The 18,874-nt window shown below is 39.2% G+C and overlaps 3 protein-coding genes across 3 annotated transcripts; 2 read left to right on the top strand and 1 right to left on the bottom strand.

Annotated features, from left to right (window-relative positions):
- Nucleotides 1-12,521: 12,521 nt before the first annotated feature.
- LOC145894730 (protein unc-93 homolog A-like) lies at nt 12,522-13,826 on the top strand. The gene is made up of 3 exons (XM_082983377.1): nt 12,522-12,705; nt 12,886-13,035; nt 13,600-13,826. The coding sequence occupies exons 1-3, from the start codon at nt 12,522-12,524 to the stop codon at nt 13,824-13,826; spliced, it is 561 nt and encodes a 186-aa protein (XP_082839503.1).
- A 70-nt stretch (nt 13,827-13,896) lies between these two features.
- On the top strand, nt 13,897-16,268 carry LOC145894729 (UNC93-like protein). The gene is made up of 6 exons (XM_082983376.1): nt 13,897-14,167; nt 14,335-14,483; nt 14,594-14,758; nt 15,035-15,269; nt 15,657-15,824; nt 16,228-16,268. The coding sequence occupies exons 1-6, from the start codon at nt 13,897-13,899 to the stop codon at nt 16,266-16,268; spliced, it is 1,029 nt and encodes a 342-aa protein (XP_082839502.1).
- A 719-nt stretch (nt 16,269-16,987) lies between these two features.
- LOC145894727 (ficolin-2-like) lies at nt 16,988-18,269 on the bottom strand. Its single transcript, XM_082983374.1, has 6 exons — nt 18,188-18,269; nt 18,055-18,126; nt 17,884-17,966; nt 17,631-17,730; nt 17,464-17,560; nt 16,988-17,120 (listed from the first exon to the last, which is right to left on the bottom strand). The coding sequence occupies exons 1-6, from the start codon at nt 18,267-18,269 to the stop codon at nt 16,988-16,990; spliced, it is 567 nt and encodes a 188-aa protein (XP_082839500.1).
- Nucleotides 18,270-18,874: the final 605 nt, after the last annotated feature.

Below are 18,874 nucleotides of genomic sequence, written 5' to 3'. Positions count from 1 at the left end.
TCAAGTACGAACAGTACTACCATCAAGCAAGACAAAAACATTAACACAGTATGGCAACTTTGGATATGAAAAGGAATGAGAAGATCTGCGTAATCACCTGGCGATTGATATGACCCAGTACAAGAAGTTCAATCCAGCTCCCTTGCAGTAAGCACATTTGGTCGGAAATCTGTGGAGAAAGGCAAACATTTCGATAGTGGGGTGATGTGAACATGGCACACTTTCGAGCAATTTGTGGTCAGCACGATTACGATAAGTTGGTGCTGATTATTAACGGCGCTTAAAATAACAATTTCCTCATTAAACTGGGTAGTTGACTGATTTATTTTGTAAACGTTAGATTACGTCGCCTTGTGACAAATAACTGAGTTTAAAGACCTTTGGGGCCAGTAAATATTCTATTTAACTTAACGCAGAAATGCTATTGACCTTAAACAGGGATTGCGAAGTTTGCATTTAGATTACTTCGTCACACAACCAATGTGCACCAGCCATAGAAAAAATTTTACAAAATTATTCCTTACCAATTTGTTATACGTGCATCAACGCTCAATATACAATGACAGCCAAGAAGTGATTTAAAAAAAGTTAAGAAAACCACTTGTTTGCTTACCGTAAGGTTGGAGAAAAATGGAATATTTTTGGCCCATTCAACTAAATTGTACAGCAACTGATCAGCAACAATACAAAGAAGCGAGAACGTGTCTTGGAGATAGATTGGAGGCAGCGCATCGAGCGCTTGGTTGACTCCTTGTCTGATCTAAAAGTTTATAAATGATGCGAAACTGTGTCCAATCCAGACAAGAATTTAACTGGAAATTGCAGTTTGGAGTGTGGCAAAACTCCTAATAACAAACAAATGAAGCCTAATTTCGCAGCTCTTAAGCATTAGGAAACCAAACAAATCACATGATGTCAGACCTATATTTTGACCTCACCACTGCTTCTGGAACTTCTATTCTGAGCAGACTCTCAATAAGGGGCGGGACGTGAGTTTTCTCCTTCAGAAATCCATCGATATCGAAGTAAGGCGGAATTTCCGACTTCTCCTCGAGGTTTGAATGTGGCTTGAAGTACGATGCCACGTTGTGAAGAGCAGGGCTGGTGTTTAGGTTGGTCAGGTAGCTCGTCAGACCTCTTTCGTGGTGCTGGTTTTCGCATAGGAGCCCGTTAAGTACGTTTGCGCCGCGGGGTTTGCTGTGCGTAAATAACTGCTGCAATGGCGCCATCGTTGGACATCGAAACGTAGGTAAAGTCTGAGGGCCAAAACGAACATAATGGATAGAAAATTCATCAAAAAGAAATTTAAAAATTAAGGCATACTGTTCGATAATCGATAGGATGTTTTGAATCGGTTTCCTACAGTGCAGGCGTATAAAAATTAATCTATAAATCATTCGGGTTTCGCCAACATAACTTTAATTAAAAATTCACTTTCTATGCGCCCCTACCTGTGGGCCGGACAGCAAACAAGAGTTGCTTGTGTTGTTGAGCTCCAAATAGCGCAAAGGTCCCGGAGGCGGTTGCAAGCCTTCCGACAGGAAAGTTCTGGAAGCGAAAGGTAGTTGGTAGGTGGGTGATTGGTAGGCATAGTTCGAACCGAGGAAGATCTGCGGCAGCACCGTCTGCTGGGGGAGACTTTGCGACACTGAAGGAAGTCCGTTCCACTCCGAGTCGTCCCCGAGAATGATTTGTGGCTCGTTTGGTGAATTCTTCTGGTCAGAAACGGAAACCGGTTTTGTTTTTTGTTGTTTGTTCCAAACACCGCGTTGCAAACCACGCTTCAGGACGCGATCGTCCGCGATCGTCGCGAATTTGATCGGTGATAAGGTGTGATTGTTTTGTTACGACCTCGGCAAACAAGCAGCGGTCGTATATGTGTTCAGTTTGCTTAGTGATTCGACGTCGTTTGCTTTGTTTAATCCGGCGCGTTGTTAAACACGTCGGTTTAATAAAGCGAAAAACGGCCTCGTTATAATTTTTTAGCGCTATTCAAGAGCTTGTGCGCGTATATCACGTTGCGCATCTGCGAGTGTTTACGAATTTAAAATCATGATGACGTAGCCCAAAAAGGGCACCAGACCCTATTATCATACTTTGCTTTTTTTTGTCAGTTTGAACCTCGACAAATGATGACAGATCAACAAAAACTAAGAAAAATTTTCTTTTTTGCGGCAACTAATATACTGTACAGACACAAGGTCCAAATATAAAGGGCCTGCGCAGTGGGGCGATCCCGCCTTGCTATGCGTAAGCATGGCATTACTTCTGCGTTGTCTGATTACGGTGGTGGAGATCCTCTACGCATGTGAAGGTCGCCTGACAAGTTGTGCGCTTGCGCACCAGTGTACCTTGGCCACAACATACCCTGTGAAGCCACTGAGCTCCTGTAGCTCAGTTGGTAGAGCGTCGGGCCTGGTTAGCCCAGGGTCGTGAGTTCAAACCCCACCGGGAGCTTGATTTTTCAGATCCGCTCCGACTTGTCGGGAAAAGTGGCTGATCTAGCTTGGCAGCAATGCCTTGGCAGTGAAGCCTGTGAACCTTATGATCAGAATATTAGAGCTGTGATCGCCAAATACGCGCAGTGAGGCGATCCCGCCTTGCTATGCGTAAGCATGGCATTACTTCTGCGCTGTACAGACACAGTTGCACGAACGTTTTAGTTTGACTTTTGAGAGCAAGCAGTGGTCGAGTTACCTGTGCGGCGTTTCCGGTCTCCGAAGTCTTTCGTTTTTTCTCGTTCATTTCGTCAAGCAACTTCATTTGCTGCTTTCTTGCGCGGTCCTGTTTGTAGAGAGGCCCCAGAGAGTTCCGACCCCCGCGAACGCGGTCTTTCCGCACGGCTGTACGTAACAAAAGACAACTGCGCTATTGCACGCTGATAGGCAAGGCCTTGGTCTAATGGCGCCATTAGAAAAACAAACTTTATATAACAACAAAAAGTAAGAAGTGAGACAAATGTTATGTATGACTCTACCTATACTTTTACGTTCAAACGATTTGGATGTTTCATAGAGAAATTGGTCGTTAATGTAAGCAAAACGAAATGGAAGGGAGAGATCTAACATTATGTTTATGTGTGAACTCCGTATACTTGTGATCATTGTCAAATGCTTTAATTAACTCCTACACACTATCAATAGCTGTCAATAACGCGAGTACCCTGGGTAGTTCTTGTTGATAATATAATTGGTAAATTTATATAATTTGTGATGATAATATGATTAGTAAATTTATATCTTGTCAAATTATCAATACAATACAATCAATATAAGTTAAAAAAAGACGTGAATAAACATAAACCTCGAGAAACGTTGAAACAAGCTTTCAAAGGGAAATCTCACCTTCTACTTTCATTCCGACTTTGAGGCACTTCTGAAAGCGACAAGACTGACATCCCTTGCGCTGGGTTTTATCGATCGGGCAACGATTAGAATGGACACACGTATAGCTCTTGCCATTTTGCACAGTTCGTTTGAAGAAACCTTTGCAGCTTTCACACGTAAGTAGTCCGTAGTGATAACCAGAAACCTTGAGTGAAAACAAAAAGGATTTAACTCTGATGAAGATTTCCAAACACACCACCCCGACCAGATGTGCCTGATATATCAAAACATGATGTGTACAGACGCCATAAGGATGTCTTCAACAAAATATCCTGTTCTTTGACAACCTTTTTGTAACAAATCTAGCTTATTAAATCCAATGCAATTCGAAGAATAAAAGCTAATTATAAAAAAAACGTTTCACAACTTGCCTAAGTTAGACAGGGTTCCGTATCTATTTCTAAAACTTGTGGTTAATTTTGCGAACAGTGCCTTAGAACATACAAATGTACGTATTTTGCACTTGCGTGCTTAGTACTCCGATCCAAACGAGCTCACTTTAATTTTTGCATGAAACGCGAATTATTAGTGATGTCGCATCATCTAATTGAATCCACACAATGTCTCCCGAAATCGGGCTAAGTTGCTCAAATAAATCGAATTTCGTCGGCAGAATGCAACGTTCTTACTTTTGCGCCCCACAGCCGATGATAACCCTGGCTGTAGCTGCTGCAAGCAACATTTTACGGAGTAAAAAATTACGATCTAATCGCCAACATTACCTTCCGACGAAGCGGGTTATATTGCGCACTGTTGTGTACTAACCTTGTCCGAGCAAACTGGGCAGGGATCGTTGTATTTGATGTCCTTCACCTTTTCGTCCCTCATCGTTTGGCGCGCAGACGTCCTTGGGTCGAAGACCTCCAAGCTCTGACCTTCGGCAGCAATTGAACTTACTCAGTCAGAACGCCTGTGTCACTGAACCTGATGAGAGCCAAAAACCGAAGTTCTAACAGGGTTTATTGACCTTAATATGTGCAATATAGCGGGCTGGTGCAATGCAAATGCCCCTCGCAACTTCCCTCCATCGACTTAAAAGCGAAAAAATGCTGTTTTGAGACCAAGATTTCCTTTGTAAACAGGCCTACTACGTCATACAAACGAAAACCTTTCGTGGAAGATATGTTTGCAGAAAAGCGTTATCAAACACGTGCGCTGGTGGGTGTTAATCAGTAATCCTTTGTTTTGAGAATTCTAGTGTAATTCTCGTAACTGAGGTAATAATTTGCACGTGAGTACTTTGGCCACAAGCAACCTTTGCTATTTGAAAACTTCGACGCGACCATAGGGTAAAGAGGTCCCACAAACCGCTCTTAAACTTTAACCACAGGTACAATGGGAGGAGGGGGTGGGGGGGAAGTAATTGATTCAAAAAGCAACCGTGAGTAATCTAATTTTTTTTTAACTCCTCCACCATATAAACTCAAATAAGTCACAACGTCTAAGTTTTCAAGTACGAACAAGTCTTGGTTTCATTGATGGCTGTTTCAGCGACTTGAGAGTATAACTATAGCATGTATACATAATAACTGGGCATCAATGTGCTGATAGGCAATTTGTGTCAAATGTTTGACCCCAGATACTTGAAATCACTAACGCAAGTCCTATGAGGTTACCAAGCAAAAGGCGTTTACTAAAACCAATGTTGCGAGAAATGTGTGTTGAAACGTGGATATGGCGTGCGAGCAGTGTTTAATTTGCAATCGGGTGACTATTTACCATTCGACGCCAATTACATAATCCATACATTATTGACAATGCTAGTGAGTTAAACAACAGTATACGTTAAGTCTTCGTATAGATTTACAAAAGTCTGAATATGCAGACAACGACATTATGTTCTCGTCGGCTGCAATTAAAATGTTGTTTATCCATGTCGAAACGAATAAAAACTTTCGGATTTTTTAACCCACTTTCCAGCATCACTGTGTTTATGTAGTGGGCTGATCTGTTAGTAATCTAAATACAAAATTACAACGTTTGACGCTTGTATTAAAATGCACATGACACCTAATGTTCATTATCTTTATGTTATACACTATGTCCGGACATCCTGATGTATGGGAACGATTTTGCATGAAGCGTTCGTGCAGAAGTCATACTATAATCTCCACAGTTGATTTATACTACAATTCCGCGCCTACCACGCCGCATGCCATGTTTGTGGTGTTTAGTTTTCTCGGCGCGAGTTTAATTATTCACGGATTGCTGACACCACACTATCAAAGTACACAACGATAATGATGGCTTGGCAAGTTGGTTTGTAAAACCCCTGACAGAAAAAAGAACGAGTTTGTATCGGAATTGTTCCTACCAAATGCTGTGAACTTTCCTGAACAAAAATTGCGTACTTTTAATCTTGTAATCATCTTATGCAACAACTGACATATGGCAAACGTTTATTTTAGGGCAAATTAAGGTTTAACACTGACAATGCTAGCTCCAGGCCAATGCGAAATTTCAGGTGCCAATACAAAACTATTATCATTATTACGGGTCATGGCGGTTGGATATGACGTACTATATGAGGGTCTATTAACTTATATTTGGTCTAACAAAAATTCCAAAAAGATTTCTCTAATAATGTTGCAACAATGTCTCAAATTATGCTAATATGAAACACGGTTTGGAGAACGGATCACCGAAGTTTGGAGGTGTAGGGAATTATACCCAATCTGTTGTTTTTAGACTTTCCTGTTTTTTTTGTACTTGTGGCGCAGGAAAACTGAAAAACACAAATTTCTGGTTAATTTTCATATTCTTCTGTCAGCATTGCAATGCACCCATATTTAATGTCAATACCATAAAGAATACAATGTCACCGTATACTAGCATGACGTATGATGGATGACAGTCTTACACGAGTGTTGCCATTAGCTTTAACACAATTTCTACCTTTATCACATTATTAAAAAGAAATAGAAAAAACCTGTTGTTACAACGCTAAGCAGCAAAACACCGATCTGGACGTAGAGTTTGTGTCTGACACATAGATGCGTACTCCAAGCAAACTGCAAGGCAAAGCCCACCGAGAACACGATGCACCACATATTATAAGAAAGTTCCCTGTTTTCGTTGAAGGTTTCGGCGTACAGATCTGAAACATGCAAAGTTTTTTTTTGCTATCGCGAAGTTCTACCAGCCACTAGGTGTCATGTGTGTTAAGAATAATTTCGTACAAAACTACTTTAAATGCTCGGCTGTAACAGCGGTTCTTAACCTTTTTCCTTGTTCAAATTACTAATAGTTACCATACCCCTTTCTATTACAGATGTCGTGAAACAGCAAAAAGTGCATAACACTGTTTCAATCTATAAGGTCTCATACATCAGTGCAATCTCGTCAGGCTGGTCTGGTCTACAGTTGGGCAACTAGCCAGGCACAGGTTTTCTACTTTGTGGCACTTTGCGGGAAAGTTAAATTGTTGGGTACAAAACTGGAGGACAAACCATGAGGCATTTATATAATTAACTCTATAGATTCACCCTTCAACCACCCCCAGAGTCAAACCCCGAGTCCCTAAGAATATCCCTTAGCGTCACTGGACCGTATAAGGTAGAAATAAATAAGTAACAGCCCCCGAAAATTTAACATACAGCGTGATACGACTACAACACTGGTTATATTGCATACTTGCGTTGAGCATATTCAAGCAAGCAGATGTAAATCCCATTGCAAAGAATATGAGATATATAAGCCATGACGTTGCTGCAGTGGGAATCCAGATGGTGCAAAAGATGTAAACTGCCATGTCAACAACACTGGCCAGGAAAAGAACCGGCATCATACCGGAGCGCCCCATGATTTTGCCACAGCCGTAACTCGAAATGCTGTTGACGACCGCAAACAAAACTGTGCAGATTCCAATCTTTACAGATAAAAAATATGTATTGCAAATTTTATGTCTTTATCGATAGGTTTTATGGCCTGAAATGCTTTCCCAAACTGCCCAGCACTATAAAGTTTAATATAAAGTAACTGTTTTTTCCTGTATCTCTGTATTATGATTGTTTTTCTTTTAAGCGTTGTCAATTAAAACATACACTGGGTTTTATGTGATCAAAGAGATATTGCTTGGGTAGTTGCATACTAAAACACAAGCCCGGCTTTGTTTGGGTTCATCAATGGACATGTGTAACCAAGTGTATGTACGGAAAATTTTAATTGTGGACTTTATTTGCGTCATTTCATTTCGCAAATGACGGTTTTGTTACCTTGCTTACGCCCATGATGCAGGAGACGTAGGCTCGCGTTACCTCCCCGTAAAAGAATCCAGCTTGCAATCCCAGGTAGGTACTAATTGGATAAATGAGAATCTGTCTCGGGTCCACGCTTCGAGCAAACAAGTCTTTGACTGCAATCCACGATTCCTTTAAAACCTGGACACAATATCAGGTTGACTTTTGAAATAAATGTATTGAAATATTTTTATGATTTATGGTGACAAGTATGCAGGGCGGATTCAGGTTTCTATGGAGAGAGTTTATTATCGAAAACTCAATGGGACATTGTGACGCAAAATTTATATTTAGAGACGAAAAGATGCAGACATGTACCAGACAAAGCACGCATAAACAAAATTAATCTTTAAAACAACCTGTTTGACTATCATGTTGCACTTTCTTCAGTATTATTATGACATATTGTAGACCCCTTTTGGATCTACCCAAGCCAGGATGACGTTAAGGTAAACAGTGTGAACATATTGCAATATTTGGACTCTCTCTTAGCTAGTACATACTGTCTCAAGTCAATACAACTTGGAATCGATTTCGTCTGACCAAAGTGGATGTTGTACTTATGACACCTGACAGGTCGAAAAGGAATATTACCAGTTTAGCTTTATTGCACTTCTGAGTTTGTGCACCGTCTTCTGCTTCTCCCTGCAAACTCCCCTCTTGCGAGTCGTTCGCGTACTTTATCTTTCCAGAGATGAAGTTCATCGGCACTTCCGGTAAAAGACATATGTGTAGAACACAGCCTGGAACGCACAACAGTTTACTCGGCGACGGGTGTTAGTTTTTCTCGTTCTACCAATAAAACATAAACGGAAACTCAGACTTATTCTAGAAAAAAGGAATGGATTGTCTAAACCTTGTATTTATGGGAGTAAATATCGCATTGTGAAACAAGGAGAACATTTTGCCGGATAAATAAAGTCATTCACCATAACAATTCGCTACGTATATAAGCCTATCCATGCGCATAAAATCAGCAGAGCATTTTAACCATTTCATGCAATAAAAAAATCCACTTTTCTACCTGATATCATTATAACCACGAACGTCAAGATCAAAACGTAAATTGCGATTGGATTCGAAGGAACATATTGATTTATGTGTTCCTGTGTGTGTTCGGGGTCTTGGCAGTCGTTCGCTCCACAGTGGTAGAACTGACTAACTTCAGTCTTAACATCCGTGGTGTTTAACACATTGCTGGTAGTTGTCATATTGGATAAATGCGGGTTTTTCTCGAGATGATCTTGGGAGTCAGAGGATTTCATAAAATGAAGGATAACGAAAATGAAGACGTTCCCAAACACCTAAACCCAATGCTTCTCAAGGTAAAGTAACAACGTATAGTTTTTAAAGCAAATAGTTATTTTGAACCTTCAATGTAAAACACATCGTTATTACAACACCAGTGCCATATTAATTTTATTTTTTTACTTTATTTGTTTTAATCATACCGACATTCGAACCCAGGCCATCCTGGGCACGAATTCCTATCAGGTTTCCAATTTGTTTGTGGTTCGAGCGCTTATGCCCGGCAGCGCCGCATAGCGTACAAGATATTTTAAACATTACAAACATTTGGTTCACTGGCACTGCAGCCAAGTAGGAACAAAGCCACCTTTCAGACTGTTTGGCGCTAGATACGAAAAATCGTGATTCCGGTGAGTTTTAAACTTACCACAAATATTGATAATGAATGGATTTAGTAGGATTAATACATCACACTAATACATAATTTTGTTTTTAATACCATATTGAGGTGAAACATGGAGAACATGATTCCACTGAATTCACGAACACATGCTTGCTCGCTTTTTCTGGAGTGTTTGTGGTATAAGTGACCGTAGTAGGAAAACAAAAGCCCAACCGGAACCCAAAAAGCAGAGCCTGCAAACGCCACCAACACAGCTGCGATCATCAAAAGCCACTCCTCTGTCATAAAATAACTTGAGATTAGGTTTGTCATGTGTATCAATGCAAAAATGGCAGGTCTTTGAAGTCGGTATCGCTTTGAAGGCAAAGTTCCAGTTTACAAATTATACTAAATTGTCTTGGACTTATAATAATAATGTAATAAAATCCAAACACAGCGATCTTCAAACAGCTCAGATCGATTTATTTAGAGAAAAATATATTTCGCCTAAAACGGCATCATCAGTTTCTCCATTTACCAAAACTGCCAAAAAGGAAAAACAGAAAGAAAAAAGTCAAGAATCTAACGCAAAAAGGTTACGCAAGCTAAAAATAAATAAAATAAAATTTTATTTATTTTTAGCTTGCGTAACCTTTTTGCGTTAGATTCTTGACTTTTTTCTTTCTGTTTTTCCTTTTTGGCAGTTTTGGTAAATGGAGAAACTGATGATGCCGTTTTAGGCGAAATATATTTTTCTCTAAATAAATCGATCTGAGCTGTTTGAAGATCGCTGTGTTTGGATTTTATTACATTATTATTGATACGGTGTGCGATCGACAGCCTGCCAGGGGCCTTTGGTTTTTTTGGATCCAGATTTGATTTACTAATCACATTGTCTTGGACTTTGCGTGGTAACGTTCTTTGCTTCATACAAAACCACATATGACGTCACGAATAATCAACACTTACTTGGGTATGCGTTCGCAATCACGTACGCAATGTAGATCACCTCGCTAAGAATCATTGACTTTTTAGCTCCCAGCAAACGAACAGTTATTGGAACTACGAAGATCCCGAAGAGAATAGATGTACCGTAGATAACAGCCGTCACTTTAGCTCCTGGGTAGGTTGAAAATTTAATGGAAAAATACTTGTTTATTAACTTTTTCAAATTAGGGGCAACCATTTACTTGTATTTGTTTTAAACCTACCTGTTTAGATGCTTGTTTTGGATTTGATACAAGGAGGGAGAGAGAGAGTTTTGTTAAGAGTTTAATTTAAATATCAACTCTACGAACAAAACTCACTCACTTGCTTGGACGATACTTTATATACATCCGAATAAATTAGGTGTCTTGGGCGAATAATTTTTATACATCCGAGTTGGACCAAGAAATTACACTCAACAAAAGTTTTGGGGCAAATTCAAAAACACATGTTGTTGTCAGAACGAGAACTGTGTTATATTCACTCGACTAGAAGTAAATACGCTAAACAACTTGTCAAGCGATATGGGATCTTGTCATACTCTATGTTGTACATAGTGCTGAAGCGCGAAATTCATGTTAATAGACCTCAGCATACCGTGCAATTCCCAATACAGGATAACAGCTTGTGTTTATACTTTGTTTGTACAATATTTACAAAAGCATACCACGAAATACTGACACCAAATATATTACACATATTTTGTATCATATAATAATTGGTAAATTACTTTCCCAAACACATCCAGAGATATAAGGCGATTGTGGGCAAACTGGATACAGTTGTTGCAACATTGTAGTGCAAAAATCTTACCTAGGCCTCCAACGATATTGATGCTGGACTGGAGCAACACCATTGATGCGTATCCACTAAAAAGCAAGACCACGCCGAGACATACGAGCAAGTAGGTCCGTTTTATTCTCCGCTTTTCTTTTTTGTCATCACTTGGCGACTTTACTTCGTTGCTCTGCGACATTTTCAAAGCGTGCCCTTCATTTAAAACTATGGTTTCCATTGCTGGAGAGTGGCCAGCTTAAATTCGTTACCAGATTGCCCTTGTACTGATGACTCTAAAGCTGATTTCAGTCGGATGAATGTGGTCTGGAAATCGCTGCATCGGCTGCGGTGACAAAAAACATGAGCAACATGTGTGTCAACAAGAAATCGAACACCGTCCGTAAATATTTGAAGACAACCTTGCAACATCGTTTTGAAACGTACGACCAACATACTAAATCATAAAAAATTAAAATGGTTCAATTAAATACAAATATAAGCAACAGAGCCAACTTGGCCCTGTCTGCAGCTCACTATAAAAACATTAAATACAAAGACTATACGAAACACTTTGAAACGCGACAAATCAACTCTTGAAATGTAATGATTTAGAAATTTCTTGCTAAAAACGAATTTGATTTGCCCCTAAAACCATCGGGATCAGAAGTTTATGGCTTAATGAAGTTATTACGTAAAATCCGAACATGAAAATGGGCAAAGGTGTTATTATTTGGCACAACAAATTACAAAAGTATGAGAAGACTGGAAAACCTCGACAGAGCACTCTGTCGTGCATAATAGCTTGAGTAAATATTTAGTCAACCCAATTTTACAGAGACTGCAGTGAAGAGTCGTGCATTTATATAGAGTTCGTAAACTTTATTGGCGATAAGATTTGCGCAATGCACACAGCAGCACCAAAAAATCAAGAAACGGAAGAAAGGCTAGTTGTGTGGTTGCACTTTAATTTTAATATGTTACAAGTATGGTAATATGTTAAAATAGGATAATGTTGAGAAAAACCATGCAGCGTATATCTCGTAATAAGTTCCAACATTCGTCACCTGCAAATTAGAGTTGTGCGAACAAATTGCTACACAAAACTTGCCCTAGATTTTTTGCGGTGTCTGTCACGCCTCATTACACTTGCATGAGCAAGCGTTATTTTACCATGCTCGTGTCATAAGCTTTACACGCTTTTGCCATTTACAGTTGCGTTATTTTGGAATTCGTGGAATTCTGAAGTGTTTTGCTAAGATGTGTAAAAATTGAAACGCAAATATTCAGCAAGCAAATATTCATTCGGACAATAAAAGTCACGTTAAGGACAGATTAATAATAAACAATAAGCCTGGCAGCAACAGCAACATAATATTCAGTAATCATATACAAAGATGTGTTGATTTGCCTAGTTCAGTGATTTTAACAGATTAAATTAAACGTTTTCGCAGCGCCTACGTGTTTAGGCATAGACAACTGCTTGAAAGCCAAGGCAAGTTACCAATGGATTTACCGGAAGAGGAAATAAGTGTTAATTGTGATATAAAATCAAGTCCTGAAAACCGAGCAGAAAAAAGAAATATCAAACGAACTTTTGTAATATTTTGCGTTGGAATCGTTTTAATTTATAGCGGTTACGCATCGGTGCTCGTTCTTCAGTCAAGCATTAACATCGTAGGCGGCCTTGGTACGTTTTTCAGTGTCCATACGTCTCAATTTGGCCTCTTAGATCTGTTTCTTATTGCTAAATATTTAAGCTGTAAAGAATGTAGATTTGTCCGCCGAATATAGTTTACTACTGAATCGCGTTTACCTTGATTACTAAAAGATCTTGACCCGATGTAAAGCACATATCTTTTGTTTCAAGGTGCCAAAGTCTCCGCTGTTAACTATGCCACGTCCATATTCTTTGCAATCTTCGTCGTTCCCGTCGTGATCCGCTTGGTTGGGGCTAAAATATCGATGATACTGAGTGAAATTGCCTACATCACCTACGTTGTTGCAAACGTATACCCAGGTGTGTATCATGTGATACGGTGTTTTGAAGATTCTATTTCAAAGGCCTACTTTATGGTCTACCGCGCGGTTGTGAGTAATTTGAATCAATCCATTTAAATCAAAATAAACCAATCACCTGTTCTCAGTATTTCCTATTTTTTTTTATATTTTTGTGATATTTTCTTCAGTTTACAACGTGAGCTAGTCACGCCCTATTGTGAATTTTGTTCCATATTAAGAATAGAACTCGGGCAATCAAGGGGCTTCCACGCTTTAGAACGAAGAATCTCTTCGCTGCAATTGCCAACAATCTCGGACAGTAATCAACACATTGCAACGTAAACGCCCTGGAAGCACTGTTTGCAGGGTTGAAAGCAAAAACAATCTCTTAGCACTTAGCGGAAAAAATAAATTTGCAGGACAAAAATAAACCGTTGTGTTTTCGTATACCCAGGTGATTTTTTGGTGAAGAAATAACTGAATTAAGGTTCCTTTTACACCAGCTGTTCATTATCCTTACTTTTAGCACCGACTGTTTGTGATTTCAACACCAAGCTCACTGTAAAGTTTTTGTTGTTTTAAGCGGAATGGCTGCTGATGATCGCAGCTGTGGTGGTTGGATGGGCAGGCGCCACGTTTTGGGTTCCGGTTGGGCTTTTATTTTCCTACTACGGACACCTGTACCACAAACACTCCAGAAAAAGCGAGCAAGCTTGTGTTCGTGAATTCAGTGGAATCATGTTCTCCATGTACCAACTGAACATGGTAAAGTTAATTACTATTAATTATGTACTTGTGACATCACATTAAAGTAGAGTATGTTATTGCATTATAACTATGGCCGAACAAGATCCACAATATCTTTGCAAACCATCAGATCATGGGAAACCTTTTCGTCTTTGTCATCCTTCATTTCCTCAAATCTTCGGACTTCCAACAACATCCTGATGAACACAATCACCCTGACAACGTGACAACCTCTGGCTTTTTGAATTACATTGAAAACAAAACAGAAGTCAACCTGTTCTCCCACTGCGGAGCCAACGACTGCCAAGACCCAGAAAACACACAGGAACATATTGACCAATACGTTCCTAATCTTATCGCCATTTACGTCCTAATCTTCATATTTGTGGCAATCATGTCAGCAGGTAAGTTGGAATCCAAATAAGGTCTAGAATTTTGACTTGGAAGACAGTTTTACAATGAAAAACTATACTCCCTTAAAACCGCATGATTCTAATAGGATCCTAAATTTATTACTAGTATTTTAGAATCAGTATTAGAAATTGAAAAACTATGTAAAATACTTATACAGGATGCGTGCTTCACATTCTCATCATGCCGGATATTCCGATGAGCTTTATCACCGGACAGAAAGATCTCGAAACAGACGAAAAACCGCAAAGCTTAGACGACGATTATAAAACTGGGGTTACGCAAGCAAAACCCAACAAATTCACTCAGGTGAAAAAATTATATGGCAGGACTTAGAAAAACCTATGTCTTAGTCGATGTTTCGTGGCGAAATACAATGTTTGCGACATATGTCACAATGTTTGAATGCTTTCTTGTAGATTTTTCGGGAGTCATGGATTGCAGTCAAGGATGTTTTCTGTAGAAGCATTGACCTAAGGCAGATCCTCCTCTACCCGATCAACATTTACCTTGGCCTAGAAAACGCGTTTCTTTACTCGGAGCTCTCACGTGCTTTTGCCTCATGCATTATGGGTGTAAGCCAGGTGGGATCCATTAGGAAGAAATCATTCTGTTCCAGAATCACAGAGTGATTTTATGAAAATCGACATTTAAAGACATGCAGCAAAAATGGTCAAATTTGGTATTTGCCAAACCAAATTATCGACAATGCGGAAGCGTGCTATCACAAGGCAGAACCTTGTAGCGAGGTTGATTTCTCGTGAAAAAGAGTAGGAAAAAGTGGTTTTAGTCTAAATTAGGTGCAACACCTGGGCAACCGTGCACCTGACTGTGTTTTTTATTGTTGTCTGTTTTTCAAGGTCGGTTTGTGCTCAATCCTACACGCCATTACAAACGGTCTCACGAGCTACTGGGGAAGCAAGCTGATGGGCCGTATCGGTATCATGCCAGTTCTCACCTTGGCTGGACTTGCTGACATGGCGGTTTACACGTTCTGTGCCGCGTGGGTTCCTACAGCAAACACGTCATGGATTGTATATCTGATATTCATTACACTTGGCTCTACAGGCGCATGTTGGAGTTTACTTGTTTCAAGTAAGACTTGTTGGCAACGATATGTCCGATGATACTGAGTTTCAAAACACAGTCACCAGACTTCGTAACATAGACATATTGTGGGTTTAGCAGAATTTTTGGATAAACGAAATTTAAAACTGTAAACCACATATTTTATATTCGATTTTATACTTAAATATAAGATTAATTAATCATGTTGTGTGTAACCACCAAATCCTTATTCTTTTATATCTCTTGTTTACAGTGTCTTTCGTAATTCAATTATGAAATATGCCGTATCAGTCTTGTGTCTATAAACTGCAATATCCTGTTTTCTAAAATACACAAACTTTCGCGATAATAAAGTATAAATAAAGTTTTCCTATTTAATTGATTTTATAATTACTAGTGAAATATTTGTTACAGATTTGTACGCTGAAACGTTTCGCGAAAGCCGTGAACTGTCCTTCACAATGTGGTCTTGCTTTTTCTGCGTTGGAGTCGCATTGCAGTTTGCCTGGAGCACTCTGCTCTGTGTACGGATAAAGATATACGTGCAACTTGCTACGCTGGTACTGAGCGTATTTTCAGTGGGTAAGATGCAGTCACGTAGCATTAGAAATAGCAAAAATACACCCGGTACCAAGCATATGACAACGTGCGCTTATGTTCGGGACTAATTTAACAGCAAATCACCACAAATTGCTTTTTCAGTTTCACATTGCGATTTTTATGCCATTGGTGTTAATAGGGTGTCGTTGGGAGTTCCTTCTAAGTACGCTAAATCTACATAAAATTTAGTCGGTGACGAGCCACTTGTTTCTTATGAGATTATCGAAATAAAAATCCGTTTTAATCAACTAGGTCTTGGCTGAAAGCGATACTTTTCCCAGTAAAACCGCAAGCATAACCTTTCCTTATTCTTAATACGCGGTTTTGTTTGATTACCAAAAAAAGAGGAATTCTAAACATGTAATGTATATTATGCGGTTAACAGGAATTCTACGACTGAAGATCAAGCAAAAGGAGAATGACTAAAGTTTGGCAGAACCAATTTTTGTGAGCAACCATGGACAACCTAAGAACAAATTTGTGGAAAATTCCAAATGCACCTGAGATTTCAGGAAAACAAGATGTACAGTTTTATGTAAAAATAAACACCCTGTCAGTGGTTCAATTATAATGATAGTCGGGTACATTTCTGTACAATGCTCATGAAACAGCTAAGTTGTACAAAAAGGGGGTTTATTGTCATATGAATGTTGCGGTTTGTTAATCACATTTCACTTTCATCAACACATCTTGAATTCCACCCCATCGGTTTCTCCAGCCGTACCAACTCACAGAAATTGCGTACGTCGATTTCGGATTCCACTGAGCTGTCAGTCTCACTCGGCCGCAAGATCGCAACCAAAACCCCCCAAAGTGTAACGCGCAATTTCCTGAATTTCTGCATTTACAGAAATGTGGCCAAATTTAAGAAATTACTTTCTTTTTGCACAGCAAGTATGTGTATAAACGGCATGTATGAGACACAAAGTGGTTATTATTTATTCAGACATCCCGGGGAATTACTCTGGGCATAAAAACGCAAGTTGATTCGTCAAATGTAAAGCTTCAGGAAATTTTAAGTATTCACGTCCACTGATTTAAAGATTTTATAAAAGAGGGTCTATGACTACAAAATGGTTGGGAACCACTGTGTTAGCAATTGAATGCACGATATGCTTTACAATATTAAGTTTACACGCAGTAACTCACAAGTCGTTGTCCCGATCTGAGGTGCTGAATTCCATCCCGTTTTGTTGAGACAATTCATCACCAATGTTGCCTGTGTATTTCTTGACGTAAAGTCGGTACATCATAGCTTCACTTTCAACATAGAAATCACTACAACAGAAGGAAAAGGGAATGCTAAGAACACGAATTTAATATTATGTTGCGTTGTATGCGTAGTGCATGGCGTTTTTGCAAGGAGCCGTTTTCGAAAATATTTTATATTTAATTGAAATTAGATCTTTGCATGCGAAATATGATAAGAAGTAATAGCAACACAATTTCATGATAATTGTTTTACGGATTTCAACCATTGAAAAATTTAACTGCAGACTAGTTTAAAATAATGTTACTACTAAAATCATTAAATTGCACAAACACACCCATGTCATCTTGATTAGCAAGCTTTTTCCGTAGCTGTGGTAATTTTAAAATTAAAACCAAGACAGCAAAGCACCTGTATTCTGCAAAACCAGGGTTGCCATCGACGTCCATTAAATCAACGCGCAAGCGGCATTTTCCATTCTTCGTCATTGTGTAGAGTTTGTCTAAACCTTAAATATAAGTCAAATCAGTTACCATTTTTGGAGCATGGAAATGAAAATCACCTTGCATCACACTTACCCCACCAAAATTCCCCACCAAAGCTGCCGAACCCGTTTTTGTAATTTGACCATTGATTCGTTCTGAATGGAACCGATCCGTCGAATCTTTTCATAAAAACCTAAGCAAGGCAAGCAACCTCTGACATGGAACGCATAGTACGTTACACCATTCGGATTTAGTCTATTTGCAAACATTCTTTATCACAGCAATATGCTCGTCAGTACACGGTAAGGTTTCTACGTGATAATGACATGCAACTATTGAACCTTACCGTCCAGCCATGATTGCAGTAAACAACCTGTTCCGTGTTGAGGGGCACGGTTCCATTAACTTGGGTTTGGGAGCAAGATGCCACTATGAACAGAAATAATTCAGATAAGCGACATTGAAGGTAGAGAACCCTAGCAAGACTACAAACAGTATTGTTGTCTCACAAACTCACCAGTTAATCGCAAGGGCGTAGTTGGTACGCACGTGCTTACGTCTCCCACTTCGTACTCTGTGGCTTCTGAGGCTGTGAAAGAAATGGAAATAGTAATTAAGAAATTATTAGTCATGCACAATACAAGTTATACCTAAAGCTAATGGTCCGATGTGGCTTAATGTTGAAATCGTGAAAAGTACCATCAGAATTACTGCAAGAAGTCTTTTCTGCATTTTGCAAACCAAAAATTTCTAACAAGACACAGACTTGATCGTATCCTGAAAACTTTGTTGACAAAACGGCACTTATAGCATTTATTACAAGTGTTGTATGAGTCTGATCACGCTTTTTACACTTGCATGTTCATGGCAGTTTGTTTTTGTGCAAGTACGTTCATCGACACTTAGTGTCATACAGCGACCACAGAACTCAAACCCATTGTTTGCAGTTGAGTTGACTAAAAATATTACTAACAGCGATGATGCAGTTGATGTAAATAATCGACAGAAATACTATTGTTCTTTGGCTCTGTAATTTTCGTTTACCTATGCTTTGGAACGTCTGATCCCTATATTGATGTCCTACATTAATTATGTTAATATCCTATACACAGCACATAGTAATGTATGACATACAATGTAACTTTTGATTTCTCCTAATAAATATGACAACGTTTTGCGATGACATGCTGTGATCGCAAAAACAAAACTTAGCTACATATTTTTCAGTCGTATCTTTGAATTTTTAAATTTGTTTAACTGGTCGATCTTGGGTTTTGCGATTTGGGTGCTGTAAGGAGCAATAATTTACGAAAAGACAATGAACGCTCTGGTGCGCT

The sequence above is a fragment of the Ascidia mentula genome, chromosome 3 (assembly GCF_947561715.1).
Source record: "Ascidia mentula chromosome 3, kaAscMent1.1, whole genome shotgun sequence".
NCBI lineage: Eukaryota > Metazoa > Chordata > Ascidiacea > Phlebobranchia > Ascidiidae > Ascidia > Ascidia mentula.
Note: the sequence above shows the minus strand (reverse complement) of the source record. Positions and strands in the feature narration are given on the sequence as shown.

Excerpts from the sequence above, each read along its gene's own strand:
- LOC145894729 (XM_082983376.1), top strand. The coding sequence starts at position 13,897 with ATGGGAAACCTTTTCGTCTTTGTCATCCTTCATTTCCTCAAATCTTCG. Across the intron at positions 14,759-15,034 it reads GCATTATGGGTGTAAGCCAG|GTCGGTTTGTGCTCAATCCT; the intron begins GTGGGATCCATT and ends CTGTTTTTCAAG. Across the intron at positions 15,825-16,227 it reads ACTGAGCGTATTTTCAGTGG|GAATTCTACGACTGAAGATC; the intron begins GTAAGATGCAGT and ends TGCGGTTAACAG.
- LOC145894727 (XM_082983374.1), bottom strand. The coding sequence starts at position 18,269 with ATGCAGAAAAGACTTCTTGCAGTAATTCTGATGGTACTTTTCACGATT. Across the intron at positions 17,967-18,054 it reads TACGCCCTTGCGATTAACTG|TGGCATCTTGCTCCCAAACC; the intron begins GTGAGTTTGTGA and ends TTCTGTTCATAG. Across the intron at positions 17,121-17,463 it reads CCTGGTTTTGCAGAATACAG|TGATTTCTATGTTGAAAGTG; the intron begins GTGCTTTGCTGT and ends CTTCTGTTGTAG.
- LOC145894730 (XM_082983377.1), top strand. The coding sequence starts at position 12,522 with ATGGATTTACCGGAAGAGGAAATAAGTGTTAATTGTGATATAAAATCA. Across the intron at positions 12,706-12,885 it reads TAACATCGTAGGCGGCCTTG|GTGCCAAAGTCTCCGCTGTT; the intron begins GTACGTTTTTCA and ends TTTTGTTTCAAG. Across the intron at positions 13,036-13,599 it reads TGTTGCAAACGTATACCCAG|CGGAATGGCTGCTGATGATC; the intron begins GTGTGTATCATG and ends TGTTGTTTTAAG.